We start from the raw sequence: 16,879 nt of genomic DNA, 5'->3' as shown, positions 1-16,879 counted from the left end.
AGTTCTCCTGCTACAAAAGGGAAAGCATTGTCACATGTTACCCTTGTTTGCACTGATGGGAAGGTAATTGCTCATTTACAACAAGCTGAAATTGGTAAATGTACTGCTCAGTGGATGAATGTTATTGCAATATTTGTGTTGGGGAAACCCCAACTATTGCATCCGTGCTACGGTTGGTGGCTAAGGAATGGAGTCAGGTGGCCACTCCTAAAGTCTTCCTTCATGATGTAGGTTACTTTGTTATGAAATTTAACTACCTAAAGCATAGGAATGCCATATTATATGCTGACCTCAGTTCTTTTATGGTATGCCTGCCATCATTAAATAGTGGTCATCAAAATTTAGCTTCCATGAGGAAGTTCTGAAAGTTATTCCTCTGTGGGCCAGGTTCCCAAACTTACCTCTCAAATGTTGGGGAGATGATTCTCTTAGTAGGTTGAGCAGTGTGATTGATGTGCCCTTGTTTGTAGATGAATGCACCACCCATCAACTCAGAATCTCATTTTCCAGAGTTCTCATTGAGGTTGATGTAACTAGGCCTTTGCCTAGTAGCCTCCAGAACAAGAATTTGAGCAAGCTGTCACATATGATTGGAAGCCAGCCCATTGCAAGAAATGTTGTCTTGTGGGGCATAATTGTGATGCTCAACCAAAGATAAATTCCAAAGTTATTGCTACCGAGAAGAAGGTTATAAATAAATGGGTTCAAAAGAAAGTCCAACAGGTTCATCAGCAAGCACAGGCTCAAGTGCAAGTCACACTTGTTGGAACTAATGTTGTTGTGCATTCCGATGATGATGCGGGTTGGAAAGTTGATACTAGGAGAACTAAGCACAGAGAAGGTAGGTCTTCAGTGATGGATACACCTATTCATAACTCATTTAGAGTATTGATTCCTGACCATGAGGGTCTATTACCACTAGGTGAAGAAGGAGAGGTTGAAGAGGAGCCCCCTGATCACACTAGTGTGCTCTTGGAATATTATGGGTCTTAATGACCTTACTAAAGACAAGAACATTGAGAAGCTTCTTGTCATAGAATGAAGTAGACGTTATGAATGTGTTAGAGTCTAGAGTCAAGAATAAAAACACAAGTAAGATTCAACAGAAAATAGGTAGAGGTTGGGACTAGCATTGTAACTCTTCTTGCAATCCTAGAGGAAGAATATGGTTGGGTGGAGAATAATGAATGTCAGTGTGAAGGTTTTGATCACTCATGAACAGTTTATTCATAGTGAGCTTATGGATAGTAAATGTGCCTTTGTTTGTTTCTTTACTACTGTATATGGCTTGCACATAGTGGAGACCAGGAAGCCTTTGTGGTCTTCTCTTTCAAGGCTAGCTGCCACAATCTCTACTGCTCCTTGGTTAATTTTAGGAGATTTTAATGTTGTGCTATCTAGTCATGACATAATCAATGGAGCTGATATCAGTAGATATGAGACTCGTGATTTTGAATCCTTTTTGTTCAATACTCGGGGTGAGTGAACTGAGAAGTACATGGCACTTTTTCTCTTGGAGAAACAAGGGGTTAAGTGACTCTAGGGTGGCTAGTAGAATTGATAGGGATTAGGGGAATGGGTGTTAGATATTAAAGTATATGGTCATTTGGTTGTGGATTACCTTAACACTTCCATTTCAGACCCCTCTCCTTCATTTCTTAGTTTTGTTATGATTACAGGGAAGGGGGCAGACCCTATAATTTTTCAATTTTCTAGTGAACCACTCTCGGTTTGAGAAGATGGTTACTCAGGACTGGGCAAGGCCAATCCAAGGTACTCCTCTTAGTAGGGTCTGGTTTAAGCTGAAAAGCCTTAAATGTCAGTTGAAACAACTTCATAAAGAAGAATTTGTAGGTATTCATTTGAGAATTCGGCAAGCTCAGCAAGATCTGGAAGATGTTCAGTGCCATCTTCTCTCTGACCCTACAGACTACAGACCTATTGCTGCAAGTTGATGAAAGGGTATACACTGAAAAGCTAATAAAAGTGGTTGTCAGTTGAGGAAACTACTCTGAAACAAAAGTTAAGGATACAATGGTTAGTTGATGGGGACTCTAATTCTAAGTTCTTCTATGCTTCTGTTAAGAAAAGAAGGAATATTAATAGGATTTCTAAGTTGTAAATTGAACAAGGGTAAAAGATAACTGATTCTGGTGACATCACTGCTGAGATTCAGAGGTTTTATATTGCTCTCCTTGGTACTGCATTTGTTCATCTACCTAAAGCTGACCTTCCTACTCCCAGGTCAGGTTCTAGGTTGTCTAATGAGGCAGCTCATAATTATTCCACGATCCACCCTCATAGCTCTTTGATCTGTTTAATTTATATTGCTTATATATAATATTTGATTTATAATCAATCTATTGGATGGTTATATTTAGTCCTCTTTATAATTTGTAATGATAAAAGTCCTACTTAACTAAGCGGTTAGAGTATGGCTTTCATACGGCGGGAGTCATTAGTTCAAATCCAATAGTAGGTAAAACTTATTCGATACTCTCAACTCTGGCATCTAATAAGTTTTTCTACTCACCCTTATTTAGCTTTACATCCATCCCAAGGTATCATTTCTAATACATTTGTGGGGCAAGCTCGAACACATTGAGTACATCCTATACATGTATCATAAATCTTAACTGTATGTGACATTGGGTCTCTGATTTTTTTTTAACTTCATTAATTTTCGATCTAGTTCTAAAGTAAATGAAATACATATTTAAATACCAAAGTAATCAATAATTTTCCAGAATTTTTGGAATCAATCTATTTCTGGAGGAGAAAGGGAAAAGAGGTTCAAAATACTTTGATTTATTCCATTTTGGAAAGTATATCTTAAGGTGCAAGATCTAGTAATATAATTTGAATTGATGAGTATTAAATTTTCAAAATTTAGAATTGGATTTACTAAAATAATAATAATAAAAAATATTATAACTATTTATTCAATAAATTCGATTGATTGATACGAATGCATTTTCTGTTACGATAAATTGAAGAAACAATAGTCGGTTACTACTATTGAGATGGATAGATACAGGTCTTAAAGCTATTGATGATAGCAAAGCACCTGGTTTGGATGGCTATAATGTTGTTTTCTTCGGCATTTGATCAAAGATAATATGTACAAGGCCGTGCAGTATTTCTTTCAGACTAGGGAGATGTATTCTGGTGTGAACTGTACTTCCATTACTTTGGTACCTAAGGAATGCTGGGGTGGTTAGTGAATGTCAATCAAGCTTTATTCCTGGAAGATACATAGCTGATAATATTTTGCTTGCCACTGAGTTGATCAAGGGTTATGGTAGGGCTCATCTGCCCCCTATGTGTGTCTTAAGATAGATCTGAAGAAGGCTTATAATTCAGTTGAATGGGGCTTCTTGGAAACCGTTCTGCAAGATTTTGGGTTCCCTGAAACGCTTGTGCAGTGAATAATGACATGTATTACTATTGTTTCTTATTCAGTGCTTATTAATGGGTTCCCTAGTAAGCCATTTCAAGCTAAGAAAGGTTTGAGGCAAGGAGATCTCATGTCTCCTTTTCTATTTGCTATTGGAATGGAGTACCTTTCTAGGTGTATGAATTAATTGAAAGCTATCCCTGACTTTAACTTCCATCCTAGGTGTGAAAGGCTCAATATCTCACATATGATGTTTGCTGATGACTTATTGCTCTTTGCTAGAGTTGACAATATCTTTGTTCAACTGTTGCTTGAAGCTTTTCTTAAGTTTTCCACAGCTTCAGGTCTTGAAGCCAACATGAGTAAAAGTAATATATACTTTGGGGGAGTTTCTACTACTGAGAAAGCTCATATTATAGCTAATGAGGAAATTTCGGAGGGTAATCTACCATTTAGATATCTAGGAGTTCCTCTCTCATCTAAAAAACTCAACCACCATCAGTGCAAGCCAGCGTTACCTAGTTCGCTGGTAACCCCCGCGAATCTCGAACCGGTTCGCCCGTACCAATGGTTCGCCGGCGATCCAATTTGCAATTTTTCGCAAACCAAACCAACCCCAACTTAAACGATTGAAGGCCGGGAAGACGATAGAAGATAAAATATGTTGGGGCTTTTGTTTGAGAAGGGCGTATCGTTGATTGCGACCATTTTTGTTTTTGTTGTTCTTTCTTCTTGCTGAAAACAAACACCATGGATGAGAGCAGAACCATCGTGAAGAACTGAAGAAGGATGATGATGGGTTTTTTTTATTTGTTTTAATTTTTTACTTATTTTTTTACTTTACTTTGTACTTTCTTGTTTTATTGTTATACTTTTCGTCTGCACATGGGTCATGGATGTCGCCTATTATTTTATTAATCACTTTTTTTTTCCAATTGAGTATTACGTTACAGTGACAATTGAATATTATTTTACTTTTGTCTGCTCATGGGTTATGGTTGTGGTCCCATTATTTTATACATGGGTTATGGGTGTGGTGCTATTATTTTATACATGGGTCATGGGTGTGTCAAAAAAATGTTACGGGAAGCCGAACAACCCACCACACATCCTAAAACGCATTATCCAGAACATAAAATTTAATAAGTTGAGCTTTTATGCTACTACAGTTAACCTTCATCGCGGATTTAAGCTAATGCTATTAAGTGAAATTATTTTTGTCGCATATTACACTAAAACACACATAAAAGAAATCCATACCCCTCTCGAAATCAGCTACCCGCGAACCGCGAACCCATACTCGTACTCCGTACCGAAACGTACCACAAACCAGATAACTCTGGTGCAAGCCCTTGGTTGATAAGATTCTTGCTAGGGCTAAGGTGTGGTCTGCTAAGTTTCTATCTTATGCAGGTAGGCTTCTTCAAAGAATCAGTTGAGCATTTGTTTTTTGAGTGTGCCTTTTCAGCTGCAGTGTGGCAGGTTGTCTTGTTGCACCTGGGTATTCTTGGGAGAAGTGTTGGGTTTGCTCATGAACTACTAGTCTTATATGCACGCGATGCGTGCGAGATTGTATAAAAACTAAAAATTGCATATTGACAAACTCATCAAAATCTACTCAAGTCACTATCTAAATAGAGATTACATTGATCAGATTCTATCAAAGCAACATTTATGTTGTGTTACTCATCTGCTTCTCATTGTGCAATTTCATAAACCTAATCAGATCCAGAAAAAATTCAAAATAGCTAAAATGCAGTCCGCATCATACAAAATCAATAGATCAACATAAACTGATAGGAACTAAAGAAGCTACGAAACTTTATGGCAGGCCTAAAATGAGCCATGTAGTCAGTCAATCACCAATATAGCATTTAGATGACTCAACTTCTTGTTCTGCTTCATACCTTCCATGGTATCTCATAATCTCAACTAAATATACCAAGCAATTTCTTTCATTCTAAACACTATGATATTGGAACAAAAAAATTAAAGAAGTCCAATAACATACAAAAGAAGTCCAACAACATTATGATCCCACGGCGTCGCACTGAGGTATTTGCAACACACGACAGCTCGTTGACGTAGGGCCGGCAGTTGTTCTTTGATCTCTCTCCTACCTCGCTGTCCATCAACTTAAAGCTCCGAGACATTGTCTTAGTCCACTCAATATTTTCTTCTTTCTGTCAAAAAATAATCCAAAATGACAAAAAATAATCAGAAATATAATAAAAAAAATTGCAATAAAAAAAAATACAGAAAAGTAAATCAAACCTATGCAAATTAATCTATAAAAGTAAAACGGAACACTTACAACGCGGAGTTCCTCATTCAAAATAGAGACAGGAGCAGAAAATGCTCAACAGCAAGTTTCCGATAGTTCCAGGCAGTGTAGAATCCTGGATTAATCTCAAGCAGCTTTGCGCTGATTTCTACAGCTTCTTTGGCGTAACTGAAACCCAGATTCAAAAAAGATATATACATTAGATATCATAATTGTGTGTGAGAGAGAGGGGGAGACACACACACATAGAAAGATAAATACTTTAGATTGTGATGATAGTTGATAAATTGGGATTGAAGAGTGCGTAATTCAGCGGCTTTTTGAAGGGTTTCTAGGTTGTCCATGTATTTTTCCAACAATGTCACGCCAGCTGCAAATGGAGAAGGTTAATTGAAGATTTATAAAATATGTGTTTGAAGGGTTTCACTGCAAATCATGACTCTAGCTCTATATTCTAGAATTATTGAGTTCAGAAATTCAATAATTCTCATAAAATAGTCAATCAGAATGGAGTTTCAGACATAATTTAAAAATAATTTCAATGATTTGTGTTTGGCGGTATCAGCATTTATTTGTGTTAGTAATTGATTTTGATTTTATTCTTAATGTTAACGTTTTTAGTTTTTTCTACTCGTCTAAATTGCTGAATCCATGCCTTCACTGAAGCTGTAACTTATTCCCAACTGGGGTATGCGGAAACATGTTCTTTTAAGTTCTAAGTAGTGGAGCATCAACAATCAAGCAGGATATGCATCATGATTAAATTAAGAAAACTGAGATAATCAAGCAAACTAATAGCAGGATACGCCTCATGGTTAAATTTAGAAAATTAAGATAGTCTAAGTCAAACTAATAGCAGGATACACCTCATGATTAAAGTCATAAAATTGAATGAGATAATCAAACAAACTTATAGCAGGATACGCATCGTGATTAACTTCAGAAAATTGAGATAATCAGTCAAACTTAGCAGGATATGCATCATGATTAAATTCAGGAAATCAAACAAACTAATAGCAGGATACTCATCATGATTAAACAACACAAAACAAATTGAGATATAGAGGTGACTCAGAAAATGACAAGTACCCGTATAAAAGAGACATTGGACGTGCCTGTGGGTTAGAACATCCTCATAGTACCAAATGAAGTCCACCTTCTGCCATTTGTGTGAATATAATAATTTTATTTTTAGAGTCATCCTAAACTGATTATAAAAGAGCTATTGGACAAACTATAAATCAAGAACTTACGAAGTTGAGAACAGAGGAGAAGGATCGAGAAGCCTGTAAAAAGGAAGGGAGACACACATTAGAGGAGCTTCAACGATATAACATAGACTTAGTTTTGAGAGAAGTCAAGCAATTAAAAAAATAAAGGAAAAGGAGTAATAACTTTGGCAGATTTTTATTGAACATATAGGTATCAAGCGCTCTCATAAATCCACATCAAGAATATTTGATAGTTTGCATCACAAAAAGCTCAGAATTTTAAAGTACCACATAACTTATTTAAATATCACCTATTACCAAAAAAATTAATGTTTCAAATAAACTCAATCCAAATTAACAAACACGATGACTGAAGTATAAGACAATTACCTGGCGCTACTGTCTATCTTCGGCTTTTGGCTGAACCATTTTCGATTCCATATCATCGTAAACACCATCATAATCAAATACGGAAGGGTCTTCTTCTAGACCTTTCTTGTACTGATCCTCAACCTACAAACAAATGATACACATTTCACCATTAAATTCCAACTCCTAAATTCAGAAGGAATCAGCAGCTTGATAGATTTTAAATTTCCTTTTACTCAATCCTGAACTAATTCAATCATATTAATTTCAATCTTGAACTAATTCAATCATATTAATTTCAACCCTGAACTAATTCAATCATATTCAAATGCCTTTTCTGCTACAAAGAGCAAGAAATTTGACAGAATTGCTACTACCAGAAAAAAAAAATCGAAATTTTATTATCAAAATCACATCTTTGATTCTTTAGGACTCAAATGCCTTTTCTGCTACAAAGAGCAAGAAATTTGACAGAATTGCTAATACCAGAAAAAAAATCGAAATTTTATTATCAAAATCACATCTTTGATTCTTTAGAGATTGCAGTTCAAGCTATCAAAAATTCGAGTCCTACTCAAATTCTTCACATTGCTTAATTCAAATAAATCTAAAAACTTCAAGAACAATCGCACTGGAAAAAAGAGAAGTGTGAGGGGAGAAACAAAAGATTAGAAGCAAGAAATAAATTAAAACATGCATAATTATTTTCCCTTTTCCCCGTTTTTTTAATCCGAATAAATTAAAGCATTATTCTTAAGCAAAGTTAAAAAATTAATCCGAATTAATTAAAACATGCATGATTGTTAAGCAAAGTAAAAAAACATACAACTCCGATATCGGCCAGGTGAAGGGTCTTCAGGTGCCGGATCCACATGGCCCAACCACGAAGACGACCACCGTGCTCCACCAAACAACGGTGGTATGCTGCTACTGCCGATGGTGATTTTTTTTTTGATATAGCAGAGGACGTAGCTCGTTGCGCCGCCGCCATTTCTGGTAGAATTTAAAGGTTGGAGAGGAAAGAGTGGTGGATGCGGAGGGCAGACGGTGGTGGGATATTTTCTCATCCTCATCTACAACTAAAATTAACGAAAATTAAAATAAAATCTAAGAAACAGGGATGAAAATTGAAGCAAAATCTGGAAAGATGACTACCGTAATCTGGAAATTTGGCTACCGCGGAGACGTCGCCGCCGGGGCGGTTGAGGACGACCATCTTTGCGGGACGACGGCGAAGAAGCCTAACCCTAAAAATCTGGAACTCGATTTCTTCACCCAAAATCTTAAGAAATGGAATTCGACAGAATTGAGAACTGAAAGGTTTTGAGAGTGATTTACCTAGGAGAGAGAAAGAGAGGAAAAATGGAATTCGAAAGAAAGGGTTTGAGAGTGATTTACCTAGGAGAGAGAAAGAGAGCTTTGTGATTGTGTGAGAGTGAAGCGGCAGAGAAAACGGGAGGAAGGAGAGAGAAAACGCGGGGGGGGGGAGGGTTAGGGTAGTTTAGTAGAGCAGCAGTCAGCACAATAAACAACTCAAGGAGGGTAGGTTGGTATTTTTGATTGGGGACACGAAAAGTTAATTTACCAAAATAACCTCAGCTGTTGGCTTATATGCTCATGAACTATAAACAGTGGTGAAGAAAAGCAGGAAAACAACTTGTATTGCTCAGCTGTATGTGATGTGCTTCACCGAAGCAGTTTACAGCATGGCTTACTGGAAATGCTGTGATTTTTAAGAAACCTGTAAAGTCAGTTGAGTGCCTTGTTAAGGAAATCTTGTTTACAGTTTCCTGTAGAAGTTATGAGGAACTTAGAAATAGATTACTACATGATTAGGGTTGTTGCCTTGTGAAATCGTGTAGGTTGTGTTCTAGTGGTCAGGGCTCATTGTAAAACTTCAGTGTTTTCCTCTTTGGTTTTTAATACAATTATTAATTGCCAAAAAAAAAAGTTTAGGTTAGATGGTGCTGCAATAACAATAAGAAATGACCTGTAGGTGACCCAGAATGCCAACAACAGCCATAGTCATTCCTGCAAAGTATGTATACTATCTCCGACAAAGACTTGAAGATGGAAACCTAGAAGCCGTGAAAGAAAGATCTCAAAAGAAGCCACAACAGTAAGAACGCATGACACAAAAACATATAAAGCCGGTCATTTAGCCAACAAAAGAATTACCAATTGTAAGAGTGTAAAGCCAAAGAAGTAGCAAACAAGGGTTGAGCAAGGTAGATGGAGAATGCATGATGGTGAATGACTTGTACGGCTGCACTTCTCATCCTCAATCCTGAATATTGTGTGAAATTCACATAAATTAGGTGGCCTCACTTCAACTATCGAAAGTCTGCTTCATCCATTCTCTCAGACAATGCTTTGATAAATGTTCCGGTAGATCAGCCTGAAAAACCAACAGAACAATAAGGTTATCACGCCTGGTAAATCACAAATACCAGAACAGAAAATAAGGATATAGACCATACCAAGCTCCATGAAGTCGCATAGCCATCACTAGAAAGCAACCAGCTAATAGAACTAGACTGGAGATTGAATTTATCATCTGAATCGTCAAGGTCAAGCAAGTCCTGATCACTGAATTCATCATAATCTCGATTCCTTCTCCTTTTTTTCTGTTGTTTTGCCTCCTTTTACGTTTAGCTTTAGTTGCTGTTTTTTCACCTAAGTCCTGTTCACTCTTGTCTGAAGTTCCATCACGTTCTGTACCATATATATCAGATTTACGAAACCCAATGTTATTGATAAACAGAGATTCCCAGGATTCAGAAGTATGAAATTCCTTAGACAACCTGTAAATGAAATAAAGCCACTTTGAGGCTCCACGAAAGAAGACCAAGCCATTTTATCACTTCAATAGTCTTTGGAAATCAGGGCCAAACTCTTGGCTTCACTTGTATGTGTACAGATCCTTAAAACTAAATCATCAATCGTAAGTTCCTAACCTTCTCCTCCTCGGTCCCTTCACCATGTACCAACCGCAAAAGTAACCTTCCTTCGTAAACAGTGCATTCAACAGAAACAACTGATCAATAGATACTTGGTCACCACACTTACAAATCACAATCTCCAGACAATAAGATGTATTATCAAAGTTTAGAGATCTCTTTCTCTAGTAAGAAGATCTTGAAGCATTAGCAATAATGTACATAGATCCCGCTCATCAAGAATGATTAGAAGACGTTAACAAAGATAAGAAAAAGATTCATACATAAGAAACTGACCAACAACTGTCCAAACTTCTTGCAGATTATCTTCATACAGTAACTAAAGGAAGAAATCTACAAAGAACTTATTATCAACCGACAAGATCTCACCACCTTTAAGGGACTCCGAAAATTCCTCTGACGACCAGAACTCAGGTATATTCTCCAAAAAGTTCTTCTCTGTAAGTTGAACATCCAAATCAAGAAAATAATGAGGCTTTGTAGCAACAACTCTGGTGACTGTCCATGTTTTCCTTTCCATTCAAGCTCTTCCCAACATATGTCCCTGATCACAAAGGCAAACTGAGCCAGTGACTTTGCACCCTTTCCGTGTGCTGAATCACCCGCAATAGAAAAGGTTGAAAACTGTTGCAAGATCCATTTGGATGTCCTGCATTGTTGATAATCATGCCAGAATCAGAGGTTTATGTAGATTTATTAGAGCAATGACTTCCTCAAACAGCTGAGTTTCTTTATGAAAAACAGATTATAGCATAGCATAGATAATAGCAACAAGTTACAGGATCATAACTATTAAAATTGGACGAAGGAGCTATAACAAGTGGGTACCAACCACACTGTGTAGTAGTAGAATCATATCCCAGAGAAAATACTGACATAAAAGAAATTAAGCAACAGAAGAAAGTATAAGTTGCAAAACTCACTTGCCTTCAAAGAACCTTTTAAGTTTTAAGCTTGCGACTTTCTTAGCCAAGATTAACCCGGATTTCTGTGGCCTTCTGATCTCAAAGAGCATTTGGAAGACTTGAGCAGCAATATCCAACTTACGAGGCTTTGATTTCAACAACCTCGTGAATAGGGCATGCTGCTCGGGGGGTGTAATTGAACTTAAGCTTGAAATAGACTCACAAAGCCACAATCTACCCTCTGACCCGCCTTCAGAAGTAATAAGTCCACAAATAATCTTTTCCAGCTTGTTGAGAGGCATTCTCAGGTCAGCAGAGTCAGCATTCGTGAGGTAATGGTTTTCTGTTACTCCGTATTATCTGTGCTAAGAGTGGGTTTTCATCCCTTTTCCTTGTTCCGTATATAGGTGATTACAATTTTGCACAAAACCTGTACTTAGGTGTTGACCCTAATGTTTTGATGATGACAAAGCAAACTCCTAACTATTGGTTAAGTTATGTTGCAAAATAGGTTCCGAGATCCTTAGAGGGATAATGCTAAGTTAAGGAGATCCTGAGTTGGATAACTAAGCAACATGGAATATATGCAAGTATTTGATCCATGTCATACACTACGTTGAAGAATTAATCATTTAGCAAGTTTACAAAGGCGAGATCCTTAGGCGAGTTCCTAAGGCGAGATCCTCATATATTATGTGGATCCTCGATGTTCCAGAGAAAGAACAAACTGTGAAGACTTCGAGTGAAGCTTCCTAAAGGTTCAACATGAAAACTATAACATATGAGATTATGTTTAGGATTTATGTAAGTATTTAATAATGTTTATACGTAGTTTGGAACGAAAGGAGCATAAATGTTTTGGTACGTTTTAATTGAAATATATTAACTGTAATTATAAAAGAGCTTTAAATTAGAAAATCTTTGTTAATAAATAAAATGAATTTAATTAATAAATATAAACATAGGATTCTGATTTTCATTCTCCTTGTTTCCCAAGCAAAAGATTTTCCATGATCCTTAAAACTCTCCCTGTATTTCTGTTTAAACGTGCAAGTAGTGTTTTGATATGGTCTCCCCTGTTTCTCTCCAACTATGCCCATGTTACTGAGCAGTAACAGTTAGTGGATAGTTGAGGGAAACATGGGTATCCAACCTTAGGTAAAACTCCTCTATAAAAGGAAAAGAGTTTTCACTTTTTCAAACAGAACTGATCTCTGCAAAATATATCTTAAAGAGCTTAAACGTTTTAAAAGAATCAGTTTACAAAAAGAGTGTTCCTTGAGTTCCTTATTGCTATAAGCTTTATTACTTACTAGAGTTTTTTATCAAATTGTATTTTGGGTTTAAGGGTTGAGTGATCCTTGAGTGACTTAGAGTTAAGTCAGAGAGAGAAAGAGTGACTTAGAGTTAAATCAGAGTGAGAAAGAGGAGCACAGTAATCGACGGGGATTGCTGTGGGGAACTCGTGTTCGAGAGGAACTCGAGTTAAAGAGCGTATTTGTAATAGAGATATTACATTAATACAAAAGAGTTGTGAGGTTCTTCTTGATTAGGATCAAGAAGGTTCCTCAGTTTCATATCTTTTTCGCTTATTGACCACTAGGTAGCACGGATACGGGTACGAAAACGGATACGGGTACGGGTACGAAAACGGCAAACACCTTCTACTCAACTGGCACTGAAAGAACATATGAGTTGCAGTTTCCATACATGGGGCAAGTATCATCACATATATCATATCCACTAAGCTTGTGTTCTAGAATACTGTTTTCCTCAACAAATCAACCAGAAAATCACTTTTTGTGTGGGATAACTAACACAAGCCTATTCAAGCTATAATCCTCTGCGTCAGTATGAGAGGAAGTAAAAAGATACTGGTCTAGTACCTATGGTGATATTCATTCTCAAAAGAACAGAACTAACTTAATTAAGTCTGGCTCCATACGACATGTGTCTCGACCCCCATATTCTTAATTTTTCTGTCACCTTATTCACATGCATAGCACACTCTGCCTCCTTCAGTTTTCTTGTAGTGATGGGTACTCCCAGGTATATGAAGGGGGAGACTACCAAGAACAAATTGTGAAACTAGAAATTTCACAAATAAATCCTGGCAATATCCTCAGTCTTCATGTTGGAAGGATAGATTGCTGATTTTGCAATATTAGCTACCAAACAAGAGCTGATAAAGAAAGTAGCTAAGGGTATATTGCTGACAGAACTGAAGTCTCCTTTGTAGAACAAAAGCAGGTCATCGACAAAAGTTAAAAGTTAAACGAGTAAGACTAAGATGCTTGCACCTAAGATGATATAGAAATCCTACCTTAGCTCCTACCACCTTCATAATCCGGGATATATAATCCATGCATATACTACAAAAACTCAACTCAAGAAATCCGAGATTTATGTAGAAGTCAACACAGGGTTTTACACGTATTTTCTGGGGGAAAATAATCTATACCAGATGATATCCAATCAAGTTACCTCTAGCACATAACACATTGAGGAGCAAAACTCTCTATAGTCCATCAACATTCAATAGATAGCTTTGTCTATAGTAGATATACTTTATTCCCCTAGTATACTAAGAGTCACTGTAAAATATGAATTAAAAGACAAAATTGTAGGCAAAACTCTAATATACTTGTATTAGTTAATCGGTGATATATAAAAGACTGCCCTGCCCTTTGAAAGAATTTGACAGTAACCCCAGTACCCCACTAAAACCTCAATTACCCCTTCAATATGTGTTGTGATAGGACTCATAGGAGGCCTGTGTGGATGCGTGGGATTATATCATATTTATAGGACTATGGGACTATAGGTGTAGTGCACTAATACTACATGTTTCTTCTATTTATAGGGATGACATAGACTATTAAGTCCTACTGCCAGCAAAGCACGGACAGTGTCCCTCAAGGAGCTCAACTATTGGGAAAATGTCATTTTAAAGCAAAGTTCTTCACTCAGTCATTCATTTAGGATTTAATCAGCAATAAAATAAAGATTAACAACTAAGCTACTTTAGTCCCAAAAGTAGTCCTGCTTGGAATATGTAATCACAATATGGTCACACAAATCAAACTAGGACAATCTTTGAGCGGAAGAAGCAAATATCAAGTAATCGATTAACTGACACTGGTAACTGCAGGAAAGGCTAATCTAGATTTAGCAACTGGACCAAAATCGTAAGCACCATGAATTGAAGTATTAAAGATAGTCATAGAAATTAAAGAGAAGAGAAATAAACCTTGGCACATGTGATGGTATATTGGTACTGTGCACCTGTCTCTCAGAATCTTACATGTAAGTTCCAGGATATCTTCCACAGAGCAGGGATAATGATCCACAATGACAGACGACAAAGGCCATCAGTCATGGGGGGCTGCAGAGATTCAAGATACCCAGTCTTATGCCTAGGAGAGGCACTTTGTACAAAACCACCAAACGATTATTTTGAAAAAGGTAGCAACTAGTGGATTATGTCATGAGAACAAAAACTTTGACGAAAGGTAGGAAATTGTATAAGTTGACAAAAACCCAACAAGATCCTAGAACGTCTCCTGCCGCGGATAGGGTCTGAGGAGTGAGTGAGGACTGAGGAGTACACAGCTTACCAGTAACGTATTGACCTAAACCCAACTACAACCAGGAATTTTCCTAAGTCCACGACCTATCATTTGTTTCCTTACTATAGAAACATCCAACCATCGATCTGCTGCTGCATAGACATTAGACAACAAAACAAAACTGCCCGCATTACATGGCTCAAGTTCAACTAGTCGGCTGGCAACTACTTCAGTTAAGTCAGTATCACAATGCAATCTACAAGCCCCAAGAAGTGTGCCCCAAGATTCAGAATGATTCTCAACTGACAATGATTTAAGGAGATCATAGGCTGCTTCTAAGTGGCCAGAACGACCTAGAAGATCAATCATGCATGCATAATGGTTAGGAGAGGGAGTGATCGAGTATTTACTTTTCATCATATCAAATAAGCAGTAACCTTCCTCCACCAATGCGGCATGACTGCAGGCTGTCAAAATGACGGTGAAAGCCACATCATCAGGCATTAGCCCTTCAGAAAGCATGTTATAGAATAATTTAATAGCCTCCGTTCCTTGACCATGAAGAGCATGGCCATGAATCATTGAACAATATGACACTAAATCCCGTTTAGGCATATTATGAAACAAACTCATTGCTCTCTCCATATTACCACATTTAGCATTCATATCTACCAATGCTGCAGCAACATGCGTACGCTGGAGATCAAAAGAGCTCCTACTCATATATGAATCAATCTCATTAGCAAGTTCTAAATTCCCTACTTGTGCACAAGCTGACATTACGCTAACCATTATATGTTCATCTGGCCTAGTATTGCTGAACTGCATCTCCTGAAAAGACTTCACTGCCTCCTTAGGAAGCCCATTTTGTGCATACCCTGATATTAAAGCTGACCACAGGACAAGATCCTTAGCTAAGCACTCCTCAAACAAGAACCTAGCTGAAGCCATGTCCCCACATTTAGCATACCCATCAATCATAGTAGTGTACGAATGGACATTCTTGGAAGGTATTTCATCAAACAACTTCCTAGCACTATTCAACTCACCAAGTTTCACATACCCACAAATCATGGCATTCCACGAAACCCGGTTTCTCTTCGGCATTGCATCAAACACCCTCCGTGCACTAACCAAGTCCCCACAATTAACATACCCAACAAGCATACAAGTCCAAGACACAACATTTCTGTCAGGCATTTCACCGAACACCTTCTGTGCATCCCCAATTAGCTTACATTTCCCATAAAAATCAACCAAACTCGAACCCACAAACACATTATCCTCAACACCATATTTAATCAACAACCCATGAATCCCTACCCCAACAAAAACATCCAATTCATTCGAGCAACACTTAATCAATGGCGGGAAAGTATACTTATCTGGAACACCTTCAGAAGAAGCTCTCATGGCGGAAAATACAGAAAGAGAAGATGAGAGAGAAGAGTAATTACAATGACCGTTTAACAAAGAGTTCCAAAGGCAAGTATTGGCACACGATACAGAGTTGAAGACGGTGGTTGCATAGCGGAGGAGAGAGAAAGATGTGCAGCAACCTGAGATGAAATTGGAGATCAAGTAATTGTCATGCTCAAAACCTTTATGAATTATTTGTACGTGGATTTGCTCGAAACATCGGAGAGTGTTGCATGATTTCAAAAGGGTAATAATTGGCGGCGATATTGCAGGTAATCCATGCCTCATGGATTCGCAGGAACGCCAAATTGCTCACTTCTTGCTGTTGTTCTTCAGTATGCTCCAGCCTCCAGGAGACCATGATGATTTTTTCTCATCTAAAAACTACTGTCTGCCCGATCAGCGTCTGTATAGTGTTAGAGCAACTACAATGGTTGCATTTAGGGACCTGCTTGCAATTTATTAAACTTCCTAGCGAGTAGCTTAACCGTTGGAGCAAAATGAGCAAATTCGCTCAACAGAGCTAATTTGCTTCAAAATTGTACTAAAATCCAAAAAGCATCTTCCAAAAACGCGTGACAGTGACGCATGAGAAGTTCTACGGTTTCGTGTGTGTCAGGCGCCTCATTAATGTATGTACGTGAGAAATAAATTATAATATTTTTCTAATTATTATTTTATTCCTTATTTTTGATATCTGTGTATGTTGACAGTGATGTATAGTACGTAATGTATGTTGGAGTTGTCAGTGGGACTCTAGCTAGG

At 37.5% G+C, this 16,879-nt stretch overlaps 1 protein-coding gene across 9 annotated transcripts; it reads right to left on the bottom strand.

The window, feature by feature from the left end:
- Positions 1–5,711: 5,711 nt before the first annotated feature.
- On the bottom strand, positions 5,712–16,647 carry LOC110790355 (putative pentatricopeptide repeat-containing protein At5g37570). Of its 9 annotated transcripts, XM_056830849.1 has the most exons (10): positions 14,377–16,647; positions 9,742–10,870; positions 9,440–9,659; positions 9,252–9,339; positions 8,417–9,002; positions 8,088–8,340; positions 7,283–7,405; positions 6,935–6,967; positions 6,771–6,840; positions 5,712–5,849 (listed from the first exon to the last, which is right to left on the bottom strand). In XM_056830849.1, the coding sequence occupies exon 1, from the start codon at positions 16,400–16,402 to the stop codon at positions 14,759–14,761; it is 1,644 nt and encodes a 547-aa protein (XP_056686827.1). In that variant the 5' UTR covers positions 16,403–16,647; the 3' UTR covers positions 5,712–5,849; positions 6,771–6,840; positions 6,935–6,967; positions 7,283–7,405; positions 8,088–8,340; positions 8,417–9,002; positions 9,252–9,339; positions 9,440–9,659; positions 9,742–10,870; positions 14,377–14,758. The 9 variants fall into 9 exon arrangements, with proteins under 9 accessions (XP_056686827.1, XP_056686832.1, XP_056686829.1 ...); XM_056830854.1 differs by adding an exon at positions 5,943–6,051 and having other exon boundaries at positions 8,417–9,659; XM_056830851.1 differs by having other exon boundaries at positions 8,417–9,339.
- Positions 16,648–16,879: the final 232 nt, after the last annotated feature.

Source organism: Spinacia oleracea, chromosome 6 (assembly GCF_020520425.1).
Source record: "Spinacia oleracea cultivar Varoflay chromosome 6, BTI_SOV_V1, whole genome shotgun sequence".
Taxonomy (NCBI): Eukaryota; Viridiplantae; Streptophyta; class Magnoliopsida; order Caryophyllales; family Amaranthaceae; genus Spinacia; species Spinacia oleracea.
The sequence above is the reverse complement of the archived record's forward strand: the minus strand, read 5'-3'. Positions and strand labels throughout refer to the sequence as shown.